The sequence below is a fragment of the Camelus ferus genome, chromosome 6 (genome assembly GCF_009834535.1).
Source record: "Camelus ferus isolate YT-003-E chromosome 6, BCGSAC_Cfer_1.0, whole genome shotgun sequence".
Taxonomy (NCBI): domain Eukaryota; kingdom Metazoa; phylum Chordata; class Mammalia; order Artiodactyla; family Camelidae; genus Camelus; species Camelus ferus.
In genome coordinates, this window is record NC_045701.1 from 15,399,078 (window position 1) to 15,414,229 (window position 15,152).

The window sequence follows — 15,152 nt, forward strand, 5'->3', positions numbered from 1 at the left end:
CAGAGGAAAAAAGGAAGAAAAATAAATGGTAGAAGGATTAGGAGGAAAGAAATAAAACTCATCATTTTCAGATAACATGGATATTATTTCTAAAGTTAGCATGCCTACAATTTTGCATCCTCTTATTTCCGTTTTAGGCAATAGCTATTGACTTCCCATTAAAGAAGGCAAGAATTGAACTACCCCCCTCCTTTCCAAACACATATCCACACATAAATGTCTGTACCCTTTCCCACCAGTGTAGTTATATCATAATTTTGGTTAAATCAACACTAGATTCTTTCAATCTGTTCTTTTTGCCCCTTACTCTTGGGATACAACTTTCGTTCTAAGATTTCACTTTACAATTCATTATAAAGTTTTTCCCTTATTTTTTCATTAAGTTAATTTTAAGTTAATGAAAAATTTAACATCCTCACTTTTTTTTGGAAATAAGCTTGATTCTGAAGTTTGTTTAGCATAAACAAACAAAATATGGCAAATGTGGCATCTTAAATTGGGGGAAAAGATGAACTATTCTGTTTTTCTATTACTATAAAATGATTTATGTGTAAGATTATTTATTGCAACATTGTTATAGCAAGAGATTGAAATCAGACCAAATGTTTATCAGTAGGAGTTTGGTTAAATAAATTATTGTATATCCATTGTATGAAGTTTAATATAACTGACAACAAAATAGAATAGAGAAGTACTCTGTGCATTTATATGGAAAGATTTCTAAGCTTAAAGTTAAAAAACTACCAACAAAACCCCCTAAGATACATAATATAAATCATACTAGCACTTATGTTAAAAAAAAAAAAAGCAGGGGTATGTATACAAACACAAAATATCTTTGGAAGGATATGTAAGAAATTGGAGGAAATATATTGCCTTTTCACAGAAATAAATTGAAAAATTTTGGTATCTTGTCAGGAGACCCATGACCTCATGTAACTCTTAATGTTCAGCAGTGTTAGGGAGAGGATAAGTTATCTTAGGAAAGTTATATTAAGCCTGGAAACACTTTGTGTTTGGTTAGTTGGTCATAAAATTTTTCAGTTGTTTAACGTTTTTATTTCTTTAAATTTTCTTTTAGTGAAAAGTAGCAGTAGAAGGCCATCTACAGAAGACACTCATGAAGTAGATTCCAAAGCAGCTTTACTACCGGTTTGTACATTTCAATTAAACAAAGGCATATTTTAAAATACATATTTACTAGAGAATAGCTAAAGATGGTGATATTTTATTTGAGATTATATCTAACTTTCAAAAAAAATTTTGCCTTAGAAAACTGACCTCAGTGCATGGTAGCAGTTACAGAAAATAGTTTCTTCCGGTAGTGATTAGTGAGAAATTTTTAAAGAAAAAATGTATGCAAAAGAAAGAAAGGCAGGAATCTCTGAATTGAAACTAATTATATGAAGTCATTCCCAGCCAGTTGAGATAATACTTGATTTTACAAATAGTCTTTAAAAGCTGGCTCTGGCAACCAAGACACATAGCTTGGAGAAAGCAAATAAATTCCTCCCTTATAGTGGAGTATAGAAATCAGTGCTCATAATTATGATCCTAGATCATCAAGAACTTATTAACTTGGCCCTGTCCCACTGGACTGAATGTCACACACATACTTACACCTTCTCCCTCACTCATACATACCCTGCCAAGCAATGTGACCATGAGGCCCTAGAGGTTCTGTAGAAGACAACAAGTTCATTTATCCAGTTTTCTTTAGCCCCAGGTGGGACAAGCAGAGGTAGTGGAGAAGATCTCAGGAAGCTGCTGGGACAGGTGGGGGAGGAATCCCAGGTTTTGCATGGAACTGGGCACTGTAAGTTCAGTGTGTGAATGGGATTTGGATTCATCTCCATGATAAACAGAGAGAGAAGCCCCTTGGATATTTTAGTCTATATGTTCGTACACCAGTGTTTTATCTCACCCTGTTAAAGCCTTTGATCTGCTGCTGCTATTGCTTGGCATTTTGCCACCATCTTATGCAGGAAGGAAACGAGGATCTTCTAAATTGATCAGATGCCCATTCTTATTAAAACATTTTTGAAGCTTGAAAAAAAAATACTATGCTATAAGGAGATAGATTGTATTATTAAAAAGATTATTTAAATAGGGAAAAGGGATTAGTGAATACAGTTTCATGGTAACAATTCTTCCTTTCTGGAAGGACGCATCCTGAACCTAAACTGCACAACTTTTCCGCAAATAAAGTTCCATTGAAGATGACCTCACATTGCCAAATTACAAAACTCGTGGGAGCCATCTTATACAAACAGTACTAGATATCTAATAACTCAAAATAATAGAATTATTGGCTGCAGAGATTATAAAATAAGTATGATGAAAGCCGTAAGAGAAAGTATTAACATATTTTTTTAAAAAATAAGAAGTACTACTCAGAAATGCTGGAAAATTTGAAAAACAATTAGAAATAAAAAAAAAAACCTCAATGTGGATTAAAATAGACAGATTAGGCACAGAGAGCTTTACTGAATTGGACCAGAATGTAACATAAAATTATAATTACATGGAAAATGTGTTAAGCATAAAAAGATATGGAAAATACCTCTAAATTGGCCTTGAGAAGAATAGACAGAGTTTGAAGAGATTATAAATGACTTAGAATTTTCCAAATGGATGAAATATATGAAAATTCAAATTTGGGATACATAAGTCCCAAGCTGGGGAGGTAAAAGTAAATTCACATCTAGAAATATAATTATAAAACTGCAGAATAAAGACCACCGTACACACATAAAAAAGCTTCAGTGAAATATGCCTGTTATTAGTGATTTCTTTGTTTACTGTTTGCATGATTTTGATTTTTCTCTTTATACTTTGATGTGTTTTTCTTTTGGCAACTGGCATAATATTTTTTAGAGTCATAGAAAGAAATGTGTATTTTAAGAAAACAAAATTGTCAACAGAAACAAAGAACTAGCTAGACTATGGTTATGTTGTAGAAAATAACACCCATGAATTCTTTATTCTACCATATGGGATGGCCTCATAGTAGCTTTTATATCCATTTTTTAATTTTATTAGTTCAGTGGTATGAAACAAATCATATTAACTTTTCAGCCCTTCATTCTTAAAACATGCTATAGGATACAAAACAGATAAAGTTATGCTTCATCTACAGACTTTTTCCATTAATTTTTGTTTGTGTTTGTTTCTGACTAAAGGATTGGTTACAAGATAGACCAGCAAACAGAGAAATGTAAGTAAGCCCTTTCTTATCATTAAGTCTGAAAACTATCATAGTTACTGAGTGTTTTCTTTTTTCTGCTCTTAGCATCATCTCTTTAACACTTTAAATGTTGATGATTATTTATTTGGCATCTCCTGTCTTTAAATAGAAAACATTGAGGAATCATTTATTTTGAGTTAATGTATACATTTAAATTTATGGTTTTACATAGTTATACTATAATTATAGTCAGACTATAGTTATAACTCTACTAAAATTTTCCTCGTAATGATACAATTATGATTTTATTATTCAGTTGTTTCCAACTTGCTTTTGAATAAACTTGTTCAAAGACCTAGTTTGACATTTCAATTTCTCTGCCCATTGTTCTCATCAGCAGGTCTCACATCTCCTTTTGGAATGCACTTTAATAATTACAACAGTAATGCACAGTGTACTTTAGAAAGCCTGCATACAGGGAAATCCACTAGAAAGCTGATGTTGTAATCCAGAAAGTGGAAACAAAAAGGCAGTCTGACAAGTTGTCATCCCCAGAAAGTGAACATTTTCAGTGTAGGTTAAACATAAAGTAGAACCAAAGATAATCTCTGTTTTTCCAGCCTTGAAATTAGTATTTTAGGATTCCAAAGGAAATTTTAAAAAATCTTGTTTTGACACCCACTTGATACTGGAAGCATGGCAGGGTTACTCTCTGACATGGACTACTTGAGAAGTGAAGCCAATTTGAGGGAAAATACTATATATTACACAGTGTTTTCCCTAGTTCCTTCTCTGTATCAGAATATATGTGAATATATAGAGAAGAAAAACCAGCTGCTACATGCAGTTGTTCAAATTTGGGGGGTATCCTGCCCTGAATGGCACTTGGAAGACCTGTTTATAATCAGACCTTTACAAAGAATAATGTCTTGTATAACCAGAACTGTAGGATATAAATACAGAATAGGTACTTGAAGCTGATGTTAATCCAGCTAACTAGAGAACATTGACTTATAAGATGCTGACCCACAGAAGTACCCAGAAAGATGGAGTTGGCCAGTACTCTGTGTGCTAAGAAAAAAGGGGTTTAGCAGCAGCAGAAAAGGGGACGAGGCTAGGGTCAAAATACTTTCTATGAGAAAATGTTTACATCATTAAGATGAAAACCAATAGGAAACATCAGGATCAGAGAGAATGTCAGAAAGAGATTATCAAGGTCTTCTACTCCAGAGCTTCTTTCTGGATCTAGTCCTTTTAGTCCTGAGCAAGGCCACGTAACTGTATAATGGGAGAGCTAAGCCTCTAATCCATTTTTCTTGATTCCCATTCCGTTCTCCTTCCACTACACCTGTTTGTCTAACTTGCACTGGAATCTGTGGAATTAATAGAACTGCCACTTGCTACCAATATACGTTGTAATAAATAAATACACTCAACATTGGAAAATATTTTTTTGAACATTAGCATTTAAGTTTTGCAAAATTATGTCTGTTTGCTGTTCTCCCAGTTCTTTGCATCAGTTCTATTCAAGTACTTTTAAAATCTGCAGTGTCATTTCAAGGCATTGTTATAGTACTGGAATGAATCTCCACAAATAGAGGAATCATGGAATATTTTACTCTGTTAGTACTGAACCTTCAGTTTGGCACCAAACTACTAATAATATTTATGTAGGCATAAATTGGAGGTACAAGTTGTTGATAAAGTATATGCATATGGATATAGATATGTCCGTGTATGGATTTGGCATTGGCTTAAGGGAAGTAGCAAATATTCAAACAAAAGTGAATTGCAGTCTCAGAATGCCTTTAATAATGTTATATTTAATAATTATAATAACTTCATAAAATAAAAAATTTTGTGGTAGCCAAAACTAAAATTGTAACATAATTTTTGGTGTTTCTTTAGGCCATCTGAAGAAGGAACATTAAATGGTGAGTCCACAGGGTAGATTTAATGTGAAAGAGTGAGGATTGTATATGATCTATTTTAGCCAATACCACATTGTCCTAGGTAAGAAATTTTAGACTTCGTATTTGAAAAAGACATGGTAGTAGAACGTTCTTCTCCCGGCTCGTTTCTCTTCATTGTAGGTGTTTCACAAATACAAAACCTCACCATGTGAATGATGATCTTTTTATAGTCTCCCCACTCCCCTTCATCCTTGCTACCTCAGTCTCCTTCACTTACATTCCGTTTTAGTGGATGGTACTCTTTCAGTCAGCTATGTGAAAACTGAGGGAGGTATTCTTGACCCCTTGACCTCACACTCATAAAGTCCTGTTCTGTTTACCTCTTAAACAGCTCTAGAATCCACCCTCCACTCTACGTTTCACTGCTGCTTTCAGTTCAGACCTTCATCATTTTTAAAACCTTTTATTGATGCATATAATACGCATACAGAAAAGTACAGCTGATCCTCCACTTCAGGGAACTCTGACTAAATGAGCATTCCCATGTAATCAGGACCCAGATCACAAAACATGTATTGCCAGTTTCTTAGCTCCTGTGTGCTCTTCTTCTTATAACCTCTGCCCCTTAAATGATACAGTAGTTTTGCCTGTGTATGTGTATGTGTCTCTAGCTAGCTAGCTATGTTTATTTGTTTTATTTATATATGTAGAATATATAAGTGGAATCATACAGTATGTACTCTTCTTGTGTCGGCTTCTTTCTCCCAACATATGTTTATGAGTGTCACAAATACTGCTGTGGGTAGTGATGGTTTGTACATTCTCACTACTACACAGTATTTTCTTATATGGCTATACTGAATTTATCCATTCTACTATTTGATGGGTATTTCTGTAGCTTCCAGTGTATGGCTATTATGAATAGTGCTGCTCTGAGCATTCTTGTTCATGTTGTTTGGTAAACATATGCTATTATTTCCTGTTGAGTATATACCTAGGAGTGGAATTGCTGGTGGCAGGGTATGGTATGCATATGTTCACATTTAGTAGTTACTACCAAGTGGTTTTACAAAGTGGTTGTGCTAGTTTGGGCTCCCTTCCAGTCTATTTTTCTTTTCTACCACCAAAATGATTCTTTTAGAAGATCTGATCTTGTCATTCCTCTGCTTTACATTTTTGCACTGTCGTTGGATGAAATCCAGTGTCCTTTATTAACATGACATATTTCTTAACAATTAACAAATGCCCTACGTCTGCAGCTTTACCTCCTACTGGTATGCCTATAACTCTTGCTCATTAATTTGCAATCTTAGTTGCGTATCCAAATACTTGTAGAGCATCACTTGTATGATGACACATACCTACAGAATTAGAATATTTTGGTATGAGAAATAGGTAGGTATATGTTGAAAAAGTCCCACAGATGATTCTGATAAATAAACAGATAGGTATATAAAATTAGTATTGAAAACCACTCTTCTATTCATATCAAACAGCTTGCAATTTCTTAAGTGTAGCATGCAATTTAATAGTTCCTCTCCTTTGCAAATGTTGCCCTGACCACACCATTACCTTCCAAAGTACTCTTTTGTCCCTTCTCTTCCTCTGAGACAGCCATCAACCTTTCTCAGTATGTGTGTGTGTTGGGTGACGGGGACATTCATGTACTTTTACCCTTTTGCAGTTACCCATAATGGAATAGGGTAATAAGCACATGATGGACATAATTCATTACTTGTGTTTTCTGTTTTTGTGAAGAGAGCTTACATGAAGGAAATTTAGGATGATTATATGAGAATGCCTGAGCAAAAATTTATGCTGCATTAGTACTTCTTAAAAGGGTGTCATTTGTTTATTTGCTGTTTCAGGTCTTGCTTCTCCATTTAAGCCAGTTATGGATACAAATTACTATTACTCAGGTTAGTAATACTAAAAACAAAATTTAGTAATATTTTGAGCTTTTCGGGATTTCATTATTTCTCTTTTATTTCTATGCAGCTGTGGAAAGAAATAACTTGATGAGATTATCCCAGAGCATTCCATTTACACCTGTGCCTCCAAGAGGTAAGTCCAAAAAGTAAAGAAATGAAAGAGAAAATAAACCCTTAGTTAATACGAAGTTTTTAACTGTAATACAGAACATAGGTGGTGAAAAAAAGAAGGATCGCATTAAGAAGTGTTAATTTCATGTGAATTTTAATTAGCCTGATTACTGCAGAAGTGAGGTATGTTTAATAGAAGAAAGAAGTGTCAGCAGTATTGGTTTTTCTATTTCTGACATATCCAGAGGCAGTGGTATATTCTCATTCAGAAAGGTTCTTGATCCATTATTTAGTAATTACAATTAGATAAATTGACATCACAGGGTTTGTGGAGCAGATCTAATCTCCTGTCTAAAAGTTTAACTTAGTAACGTTTAGAAGTCCAGTTGCTTTCTAAAAGTTTTTCTTGAAAAGTTCATGATTGCAAAAATGCTTATCATTACCCAGTACGTGTGAATTTAGAGATATTATTAGATTCTTGGTTTCTGAGTATTTCTTGCCCTTGAACTTCTTTTATAAAACTACATCTTAATCTCATCTTCTATTCCTTGCTTAATCTTAACCGAAGATACCTGCCAATTTCTGTCTTGTCATTTTTAGAGTCTTAATTTGGCCTTAACGTGTGTCCATTCATGTTACAGGTGAGCCTGTCACAGTGTATCGCTTGGAAGAGAGTTCTCCCAACATACTGAATAACAGCATGTCTTCTTGGTCACAGCTAGGTCTCTGTGCCAAAATAGAGTTTTTAAGTAAAGAGGAGATGGGAGGAGGTTTACGAAGAGCTGTCAAAGTACAGTGTACTTGGTCAGAACATGATATCCTCAAATCAGGACATCTTTATATTATCAAATCTTTTCTTCCTGAGGTGATTAACACTTGGTCAAGTATTTATAAAGAAGATACAGTTCTGCATCTCTGTCTCAGAGTAAGTGCTAGTGAACGCACACAGTGAAGCATTATTTGAGCTTCATGTTTTTATTTCTAAAGTATGATTAAGTCTTAATTTCAGTGTTGAACAAGCATTTGTCTGTTCTGTAGGAAATTCAACAACAGAGAGCAGCACAAAAGCTCACATTTGCCTTCAACCAAATGAAACCGAAATCCATACCATATTCTCCAAGGTAAATCTTTTAACATTTCTGGGATCTTTTAGTGTTATGTGGATAGCATTTTCTTTTGACCTGCTTTATTGATGCTGAATGTTTCATTATTTATCCATTTTAAAGATGAATTAGAACTTTATTAACAAAACTACTAGTAATATCTGTAACTATTTTTCATAAGGTTCCTTGAAGTTTTCCTGCTGTATTGCCATTCAGCAGGACAGTGGTTTGCTGTGGAAGAATGTATGACTGGAGAATTTAGAAAATACAACAATAATAATGGTGATGAAATTATTCCAACTAATACACTGGAAGAGATCATGCTAGCCTTTAGCCACTGGACTTATGAATATACAAGAGGGGAGTTACTGGTACTTGATTTACAAGGTAAATTTATTGAAATATTGCTAAAGTGAAATTATGCAGTACTTTCTCACCTATTCATGTGTTACAAACAATATACAGAAAATCTGCTAGTTTATATATAGGTAAAATCTTAGGTTAATGGAAGCTGTTAAAAAAGCAAGTGAATAACAGACGTAGCATAAAGCCATGAGGGCTCTGAAGAGTGGGCTCTGGCTATCTTAACTGCTATTTAGGTAATACAGATACTTTAATAAGCAAAAACATGTGAAATCCCCTGTTCTAGTCATAGATGTGCAGCCTTAGTCTCTTAAAAGTATAAAGACCATTTCTTTAAAACAATAACAAGTATCTGTTGTTCCTGGTGTTTATGTCATCTATTACTGTGAACTAAACTACCTAAACATTTAATGGATTAAAACAACCATTTTATTTGCTTATAGTTCTTTGGTTAAGGAAATTGGACAGGGCATGGTGGGGATGGCTCATCTCTGCTGTCCCATTGGAAGGTTCAAATGGCTGGAGATTAGTTTGGACAGCTTGACTGGAGCCATGTGTCTTGGGTCTCTGTTCACTAACAACTGAATTCCTCAGTTCTCCACCAAGTGATTGCACCTCGTGGCTGGCTAGCTTAGACTTTCTTGTAGCATGGTAGTTTCAGGCAATTAGACTTGTTACATGACAGCTGGCTTCCTCCAGAGAGAAAGCAGAAACTCTTAGATTAGGCCCAGAACCGGCCCAGATCCCTCCTACCATATTTTATGGGTCCAGGGAATTAGTAAGAACAGCCCAGATTCAAAAGGTAGGGAATAGATTCCAGCACTTGTAAGTGGAGCAGCATGCGTGTCTACGAGGGAAAAGCTGATCACAGCCATCTTTGTAGACAGACTGTTTCATACATGTGAAAGAAAAAAATTGTAGCTAGGAGAGGGCAGGTTTGCTTAGAGTAGTATCTGTACAGCTCCACAGCAGGGTCTAAGGAGAATAAAATGGAGCAAGTTGCCAGCTCTGCCTGGATGATACTTACGCATTATAGGTTCCTTTTTTTTTTCCCCTAAAGAGAAGCTTTGATTTCAAATGTCAACACAGACCAGATTTCAAAATTACGTAAGAACAATTGTTTGGAATATTTTTTACTTGATGACTTCTTTCATTATTATAGATACTCATAGATGTAAAAGATTTGTTGAAAAGTAAATAGTTGGTATTGATTCAGCTCAAGAAAGAAAGTATATATAGAAATAGCTATCCTTTTTTCAATAGTTTATCATTTTACATAAATGACTAAGTGATATATATATGTAGTGAAAACTCTGATGTATATTATTAGACAGGTCGATCCAATTAAGTAAAAATCTTAGTTAAGTTATATTCTTAGATAAGTATCATTTAATTGTGCACAGGACATGCACAGGAAGTGAGACCAAACAGATTTTGTCTGAACTGTTAAAAGATGGCAATTATTTTTAATAAGCAGGGTGATTATGATGTTATCTACATAATATGTTCATGGAGCCATTTTTTCTTAGAAATATTTTAGACAATTACTACAAACAAGTTAAGCAATATAGAAATATATAAAAACAAAATGCAAAATGTTCATCTTTACTGCTTCTCTACCTTTATGAAGACAAATATACAATTTTTTTTCCTTATTTTTAATCACTTTGTTCTGTGTTATGGTGATTTTCCTCCAACTGGGATCATGCTGTGTATGAGTATATATGAATGTATGTGTGTTTCATTTTTTTTTCCCTAGCTAACAACATATCATGGACATCTTGTGGGTCATTATTGATAAATCTGAGTCATTCCTGCATGATAGTCTGTAGTAGGCATAGCATGATTAAATCTTTTGCGAGATGGTCACCCTATTTTTAGTTTTAGAGATGAGTGTAATTTTAATAGCGACTGCAGGTTACTTTTCCAGAAGGTTGTAGGAATTTATACTCAACACCGTGTGTGAATGCTCATTTCTTCACCATCTCTCCAGTACTGCATAGTCTTAATCTTTGCCAATCTGAGTAGAAATTAGTATCATGTTTTCATTCTAGTTTTTCCTATTGTGAAATTCTAACCATTTTATTAGATTTCATTCTAATGGGTTAAATATTTATGATTATCCAAATATCAGTAGTTGTTCTTTCTTTCTTTATGTAAATAGATAGATAAGAGAGACTGAAAAGATTTAACCAGACTTTTTAAATAGCTTTCCAGAGGGCTAGAGTTGAAGGAAGATGTTCACAACCTTATTCTTTATGTAATTTAAATCTTTTGCAAGATGTATTCATGTTAGTCTGTGATTTGAAAAAATCCAAAACACTTTTAAGATGGCTATAGATTATGCCTTCATGTGCCTGATTGTTCTTTGCTAACTAAGGTGAAACAAGGGCAGATTGTAAATAAGGAGATATTTGCTTGCAGCCTTGACCTTGTTGCATCAGAAACTGGTGCCATCAGGAGCTTACATGCCTTCCAACCAACTCGGATATTTATCTGCTGTTCATGTCGCAGGAACTGTGTTTCTGGTGCCATGTTGAAGTCATAAGTCAAGTAATGAAATATCAAGGGAGAAAAACTACACTCTTTTGAATAATTTATCATTGTGTGATGGTTGATGATGCTGTAGAATCGCTCATGACTTTATTATGCATATGTCAGTATTTATGCCAATTATGTAATATAAATTGTCCTTTTTATATATACATATAAAGGCGTGGGTGAAAATTTGACTGACCCATCTGTGATAAAGGCAGAAGAAAAGAGGTAATAAGTTTTAATAATTTCGTTAAGACATATTTTTATAATTTCAAATTCTGCATTTCTGTTTGTGTTAACTGATCTTTTTTTTTTTAACTACCAATTCCACAGATCCTGTGATATGGTTTTTGGCCCAGCAAATCTAGGAGAAGATGCAATAAAAAATTTCAGAGCAAAACATCACTGTAATTCTTGCTGTAGAAAACTTAAACTTCCAGGTAAACATTTTCATAATCAGTGTAATGTATTAATTGTTAGCAAAGTTGATTACTACAGAACTTCACAAGGCCAGAGAGGCACAAATAACATATTATTGATTATAGATGGATCTATGCTTTCTTTCATTACTTATAAAAACACAGAGTTCATTCATTTAATACATATTTATTATGTGTCCGCTGGCAGCTAGATATTGACAGTACAATAGTGAATGAGACAAACAATGAAGTTTAGCCAAATCTTGAATACTGATAAAAGTAACAGAATTACTGGACTATCATAAATGCCAGGCAGAAAAAATAGAACAGGTAAGCAGATCGCTTAACACAAACTTAGACGTCAGGGAATGCTACCTGGGGGACTAACAGATTTGCCTAAAACTGAAGAATGAATAGACTTTCAACTTAGATTGAAAAAGAGTTGGGAAAAGAGTATTCCGTGAAACAGGAACAGGAACTGCAGATACAGTCTCTCATGATAGTAACCATCATTATATTTGAAGAATTACAAATTATTATTGGATTGTAAGTTATATCACGAACCAGTGGTTTTCATCCTTTGGTGTGCATCAGGATCCCCTATTGGACTTTTTCAAAATTACAAGTACCTGGCACTCACCCTTGAGCTGTATTTTTAAAAGTTCCTCCCATTGTGATGAATAATGGAGTAGCTAAGAGCTTTAACTTGGAGCCAGACTGCCAGGCTCCTGAGAATACCTACATCATAGAGGTTTGTTATTTTTTGTTTGCTTGAGAATTAAATGAGTTAGTATTTGTGAAGTACTTAGAACAGTGCCAGGCAAATAGTAAGCATGTTAATGGTACTGGTTTTAAATTTTTTAAATTGGTCGTTGTTGAGTGTACAGAAATACCTTTTTTTTTTTTTTTTTGTAGATTGACCTTGTATCTTGCAACCGTGCTAATAAGCTCACTTAGTTCTAGGAGGTTTTTTGTTTGTTTTTAGCTTGTTGCTTATAAATTCCTTGGGATTTTTTGTGTAAGCAATAGAGACAGTTTTATTACTCCCTTTCCAAACTGTATGCCTTTTTATTTCTTCTTCTTGACTTTTTGCACTGGCAAGGAATTCCAGTACAGTGTTGAATAGGAATAGTGAGAATAGACATGTTCTTCCACACCTCATTTCTCGAAGATGCTTATCCTGAATGGACATTGAATTTGTCAGATGTTTTTTCTGCATCTATTTATGTGATCTTTTTTTTTTCTTTAATTAGTATTACATTGTATCACATTGATTTTTTTAAAATGTTGAGCCAGTCTTGCATTCCCACACTCCACTTTGTCATGATATATTTTTTTATGTATTGTTGGATTCAATTTTCTAATATTTTGTTGATTTTTTTGTATCTATGTTCATGAAGACTATTGGTCTATGGGTTATTTCCTTATTCTCTGTTTGTCTTGTTTGGTGTTAGGATAATACTGACCTTAAAAATAAGTTGGATGTATTTACACTTCTGTTTTGGGGAATAGATTGTATAGAATTGATATTATCTCCACTTTCATAAAATTGTCTGTCAAAACCATTTCAGCATATAGTTTTCTTTTTCAGGTGCTTTTTAGCCAAGAGTTTAATTTTTTTAAATAGATACAGCAAATGTTGAGGTTATCAGGGGGTTTTTTGGGGGGTTTTTTTGGAGTGACTGTTAGTAATTTGTCTTTCAAGGAATCGGTCTTTTTTTTTTTTTCCAGTTTTATTGAGAAATAATTGATATATATGTCTGTATAAGTTTCAAGTATACAGCATGATGGTTTGACTTACATATATTGTGAAATAATTACCACACTAGGTTCAGCTAACATCCATCTTCTCATATAGATACAATAAAAAGAAAATCAAGGAAAAAAATATTTTTCCCCATGATAACTCTTAGAATTTACCCTCCTAACAACTTTTCTGTGTATCATACAATGTGTACCTTTTGACGGCCTTTCCCTCCCCCCACCCTCTGCCTGTGGTAACCATAAGTTGTCTCTTATTCTGTGAGTTTGTTTGTTTTAGGTTCCATGTGTAAGTGAAATTGTATAGTATTTGTCTTCATTTTACTTAAATTGTCAAAGTTTTTGACATACCATTAATTATACTGTTTTATTTTTTAAGTGTCTTTGGGGGAGTGGAGTCTGTAGTGAATCCTCTCTTCCATTATGGTAATTTGTACTTTTTGTAAGGTGTATGCACTTTTTTGATACTTTCAAAGAACCAGTTTTTTCCTTCATTGTTTTACTCTATTTTCTGTTGTCAGTTTCATTGATTTAGTCTTCATTATTTCCATGTTTCTGCTTGCTGTGGATTTGGGTATTTTTTTTTTTCTCTAGTTTGTTAGGGTAAAAGTTTAAATTACTGATATGAGACATTTTTTCTAACAAAATATTTAGTGCTAGAAATTTCTCTCCAAGCATTTTGTTAGCTGCATCCCATAAAGTGTGGTATGTTTTATTTTTGTTTTTAAAAATATTTCTTACTTCCCTTGACATTTCCTGTTTGACCTATGGATTATTTATTTCAAGTTTCTTTTTAAATTCTCAAATATTTGCAAGTTTTCCTGATATCTTTCTGTTACTGGCTTCTTGTTTAATCCCATTATGATAAGAGAACATACTTTGTATGATATCAATTTAAAAAAGCTTTTTTAACCTTAAAAAGGTAATAGTCTCTAGTGAATGTGGCACATACACTTGAAGAGAATATTCTCTTGTTGGATGGAGTGTTCTGTAAATATTAGTGAAGGAAAGTTTTTTGATAGTGTTGTTCAGGTTTTTTATATCCTTGCTGATTTCTGTCTACTTATTCTATTTATTACTTAGACAGGAAGTCTCTAAAAATAATTGTGGATTCATCAGCTTTCAGTTCTGTTAGTTTTTCCTTCATGGATTTTTGAAGCTTTGTTCCTAGGTACATATACATTTACAGTTGTTAAGACTTCTTCGTGATTCAATTTTTGTTGTTATATAATGCCATGGTAGTTTTCCTTATTGTGAAGTCTCCCTTGTCTGATATTACCTTAGCTTTTGATTGGTGGTTTCATCAGATATGTTATCCCATTTTTACCTGTATATATATTAATTATATTTAAAGTAGTTTTCTTGTAGACAGCATATTTCCATCTTTTAATTGCTATTTTAGACCCTTTACATTTAACATAATTATTGGTATGGTTAGATTTAGATCTACTGTTTTATTGTTTTCTGATTGCTGTCTCTAGTTTGGTTTTTTTGTTTGTCCCCCACCCCCATTTTAGTATTGTTTTATCTTTATGTTTAGTTTTTAGTGGTTGCTTTGCTTTTCTTATCTAAGAATGTGTGTATTTTGCCTTCATTCCTGAAGGATATTTTCACTGGATTGAGAATTTTAAGTTGACACATCTTTCAGCACTGAAAAAAAATGTTCTGCTGTCTTCTGGCCTCTGTTATTTCTGATGAAAATTCTATAGTCATTTGAATTGTTCTTCCTTTATACATATACATGGTGTGTCATTATAATCTTATCTCCTTTCAAGATTTGTTCTTTATTTTTGGTTTTCAGCAGTTGGATTCTACTATGTCCAGTT

At 33.5% G+C, this 15,152-nt stretch overlaps 1 protein-coding gene across 1 annotated transcript in view; it reads left to right on the plus strand.

The window, feature by feature from the left end:
* The window catches only part of TRPM7 (transient receptor potential cation channel subfamily M member 7), a 99,377-nt gene that overhangs the window by 78,901 nt on the left and 5,324 nt on the right, over window positions 1-15,152 (plus strand). The window contains exons 30-39 of the mRNA XM_032481212.1: window positions 1,082-1,152; window positions 3,183-3,217; window positions 5,096-5,121; window positions 6,969-7,019; window positions 7,099-7,164; window positions 7,784-8,067; window positions 8,181-8,263; window positions 8,427-8,632; window positions 11,323-11,374; window positions 11,480-11,586. Coding sequence (XP_032337103.1) covers window positions 1,082-1,152; window positions 3,183-3,217; window positions 5,096-5,121; window positions 6,969-7,019; window positions 7,099-7,164; window positions 7,784-8,067; window positions 8,181-8,263; window positions 8,427-8,632; window positions 11,323-11,374; window positions 11,480-11,586 — 981 coding nt within the window. The remainder of the gene's footprint in view (window positions 1-1,081; window positions 1,153-3,182; window positions 3,218-5,095; window positions 5,122-6,968; window positions 7,020-7,098; window positions 7,165-7,783; window positions 8,068-8,180; window positions 8,264-8,426; window positions 8,633-11,322; window positions 11,375-11,479; window positions 11,587-15,152) is intronic.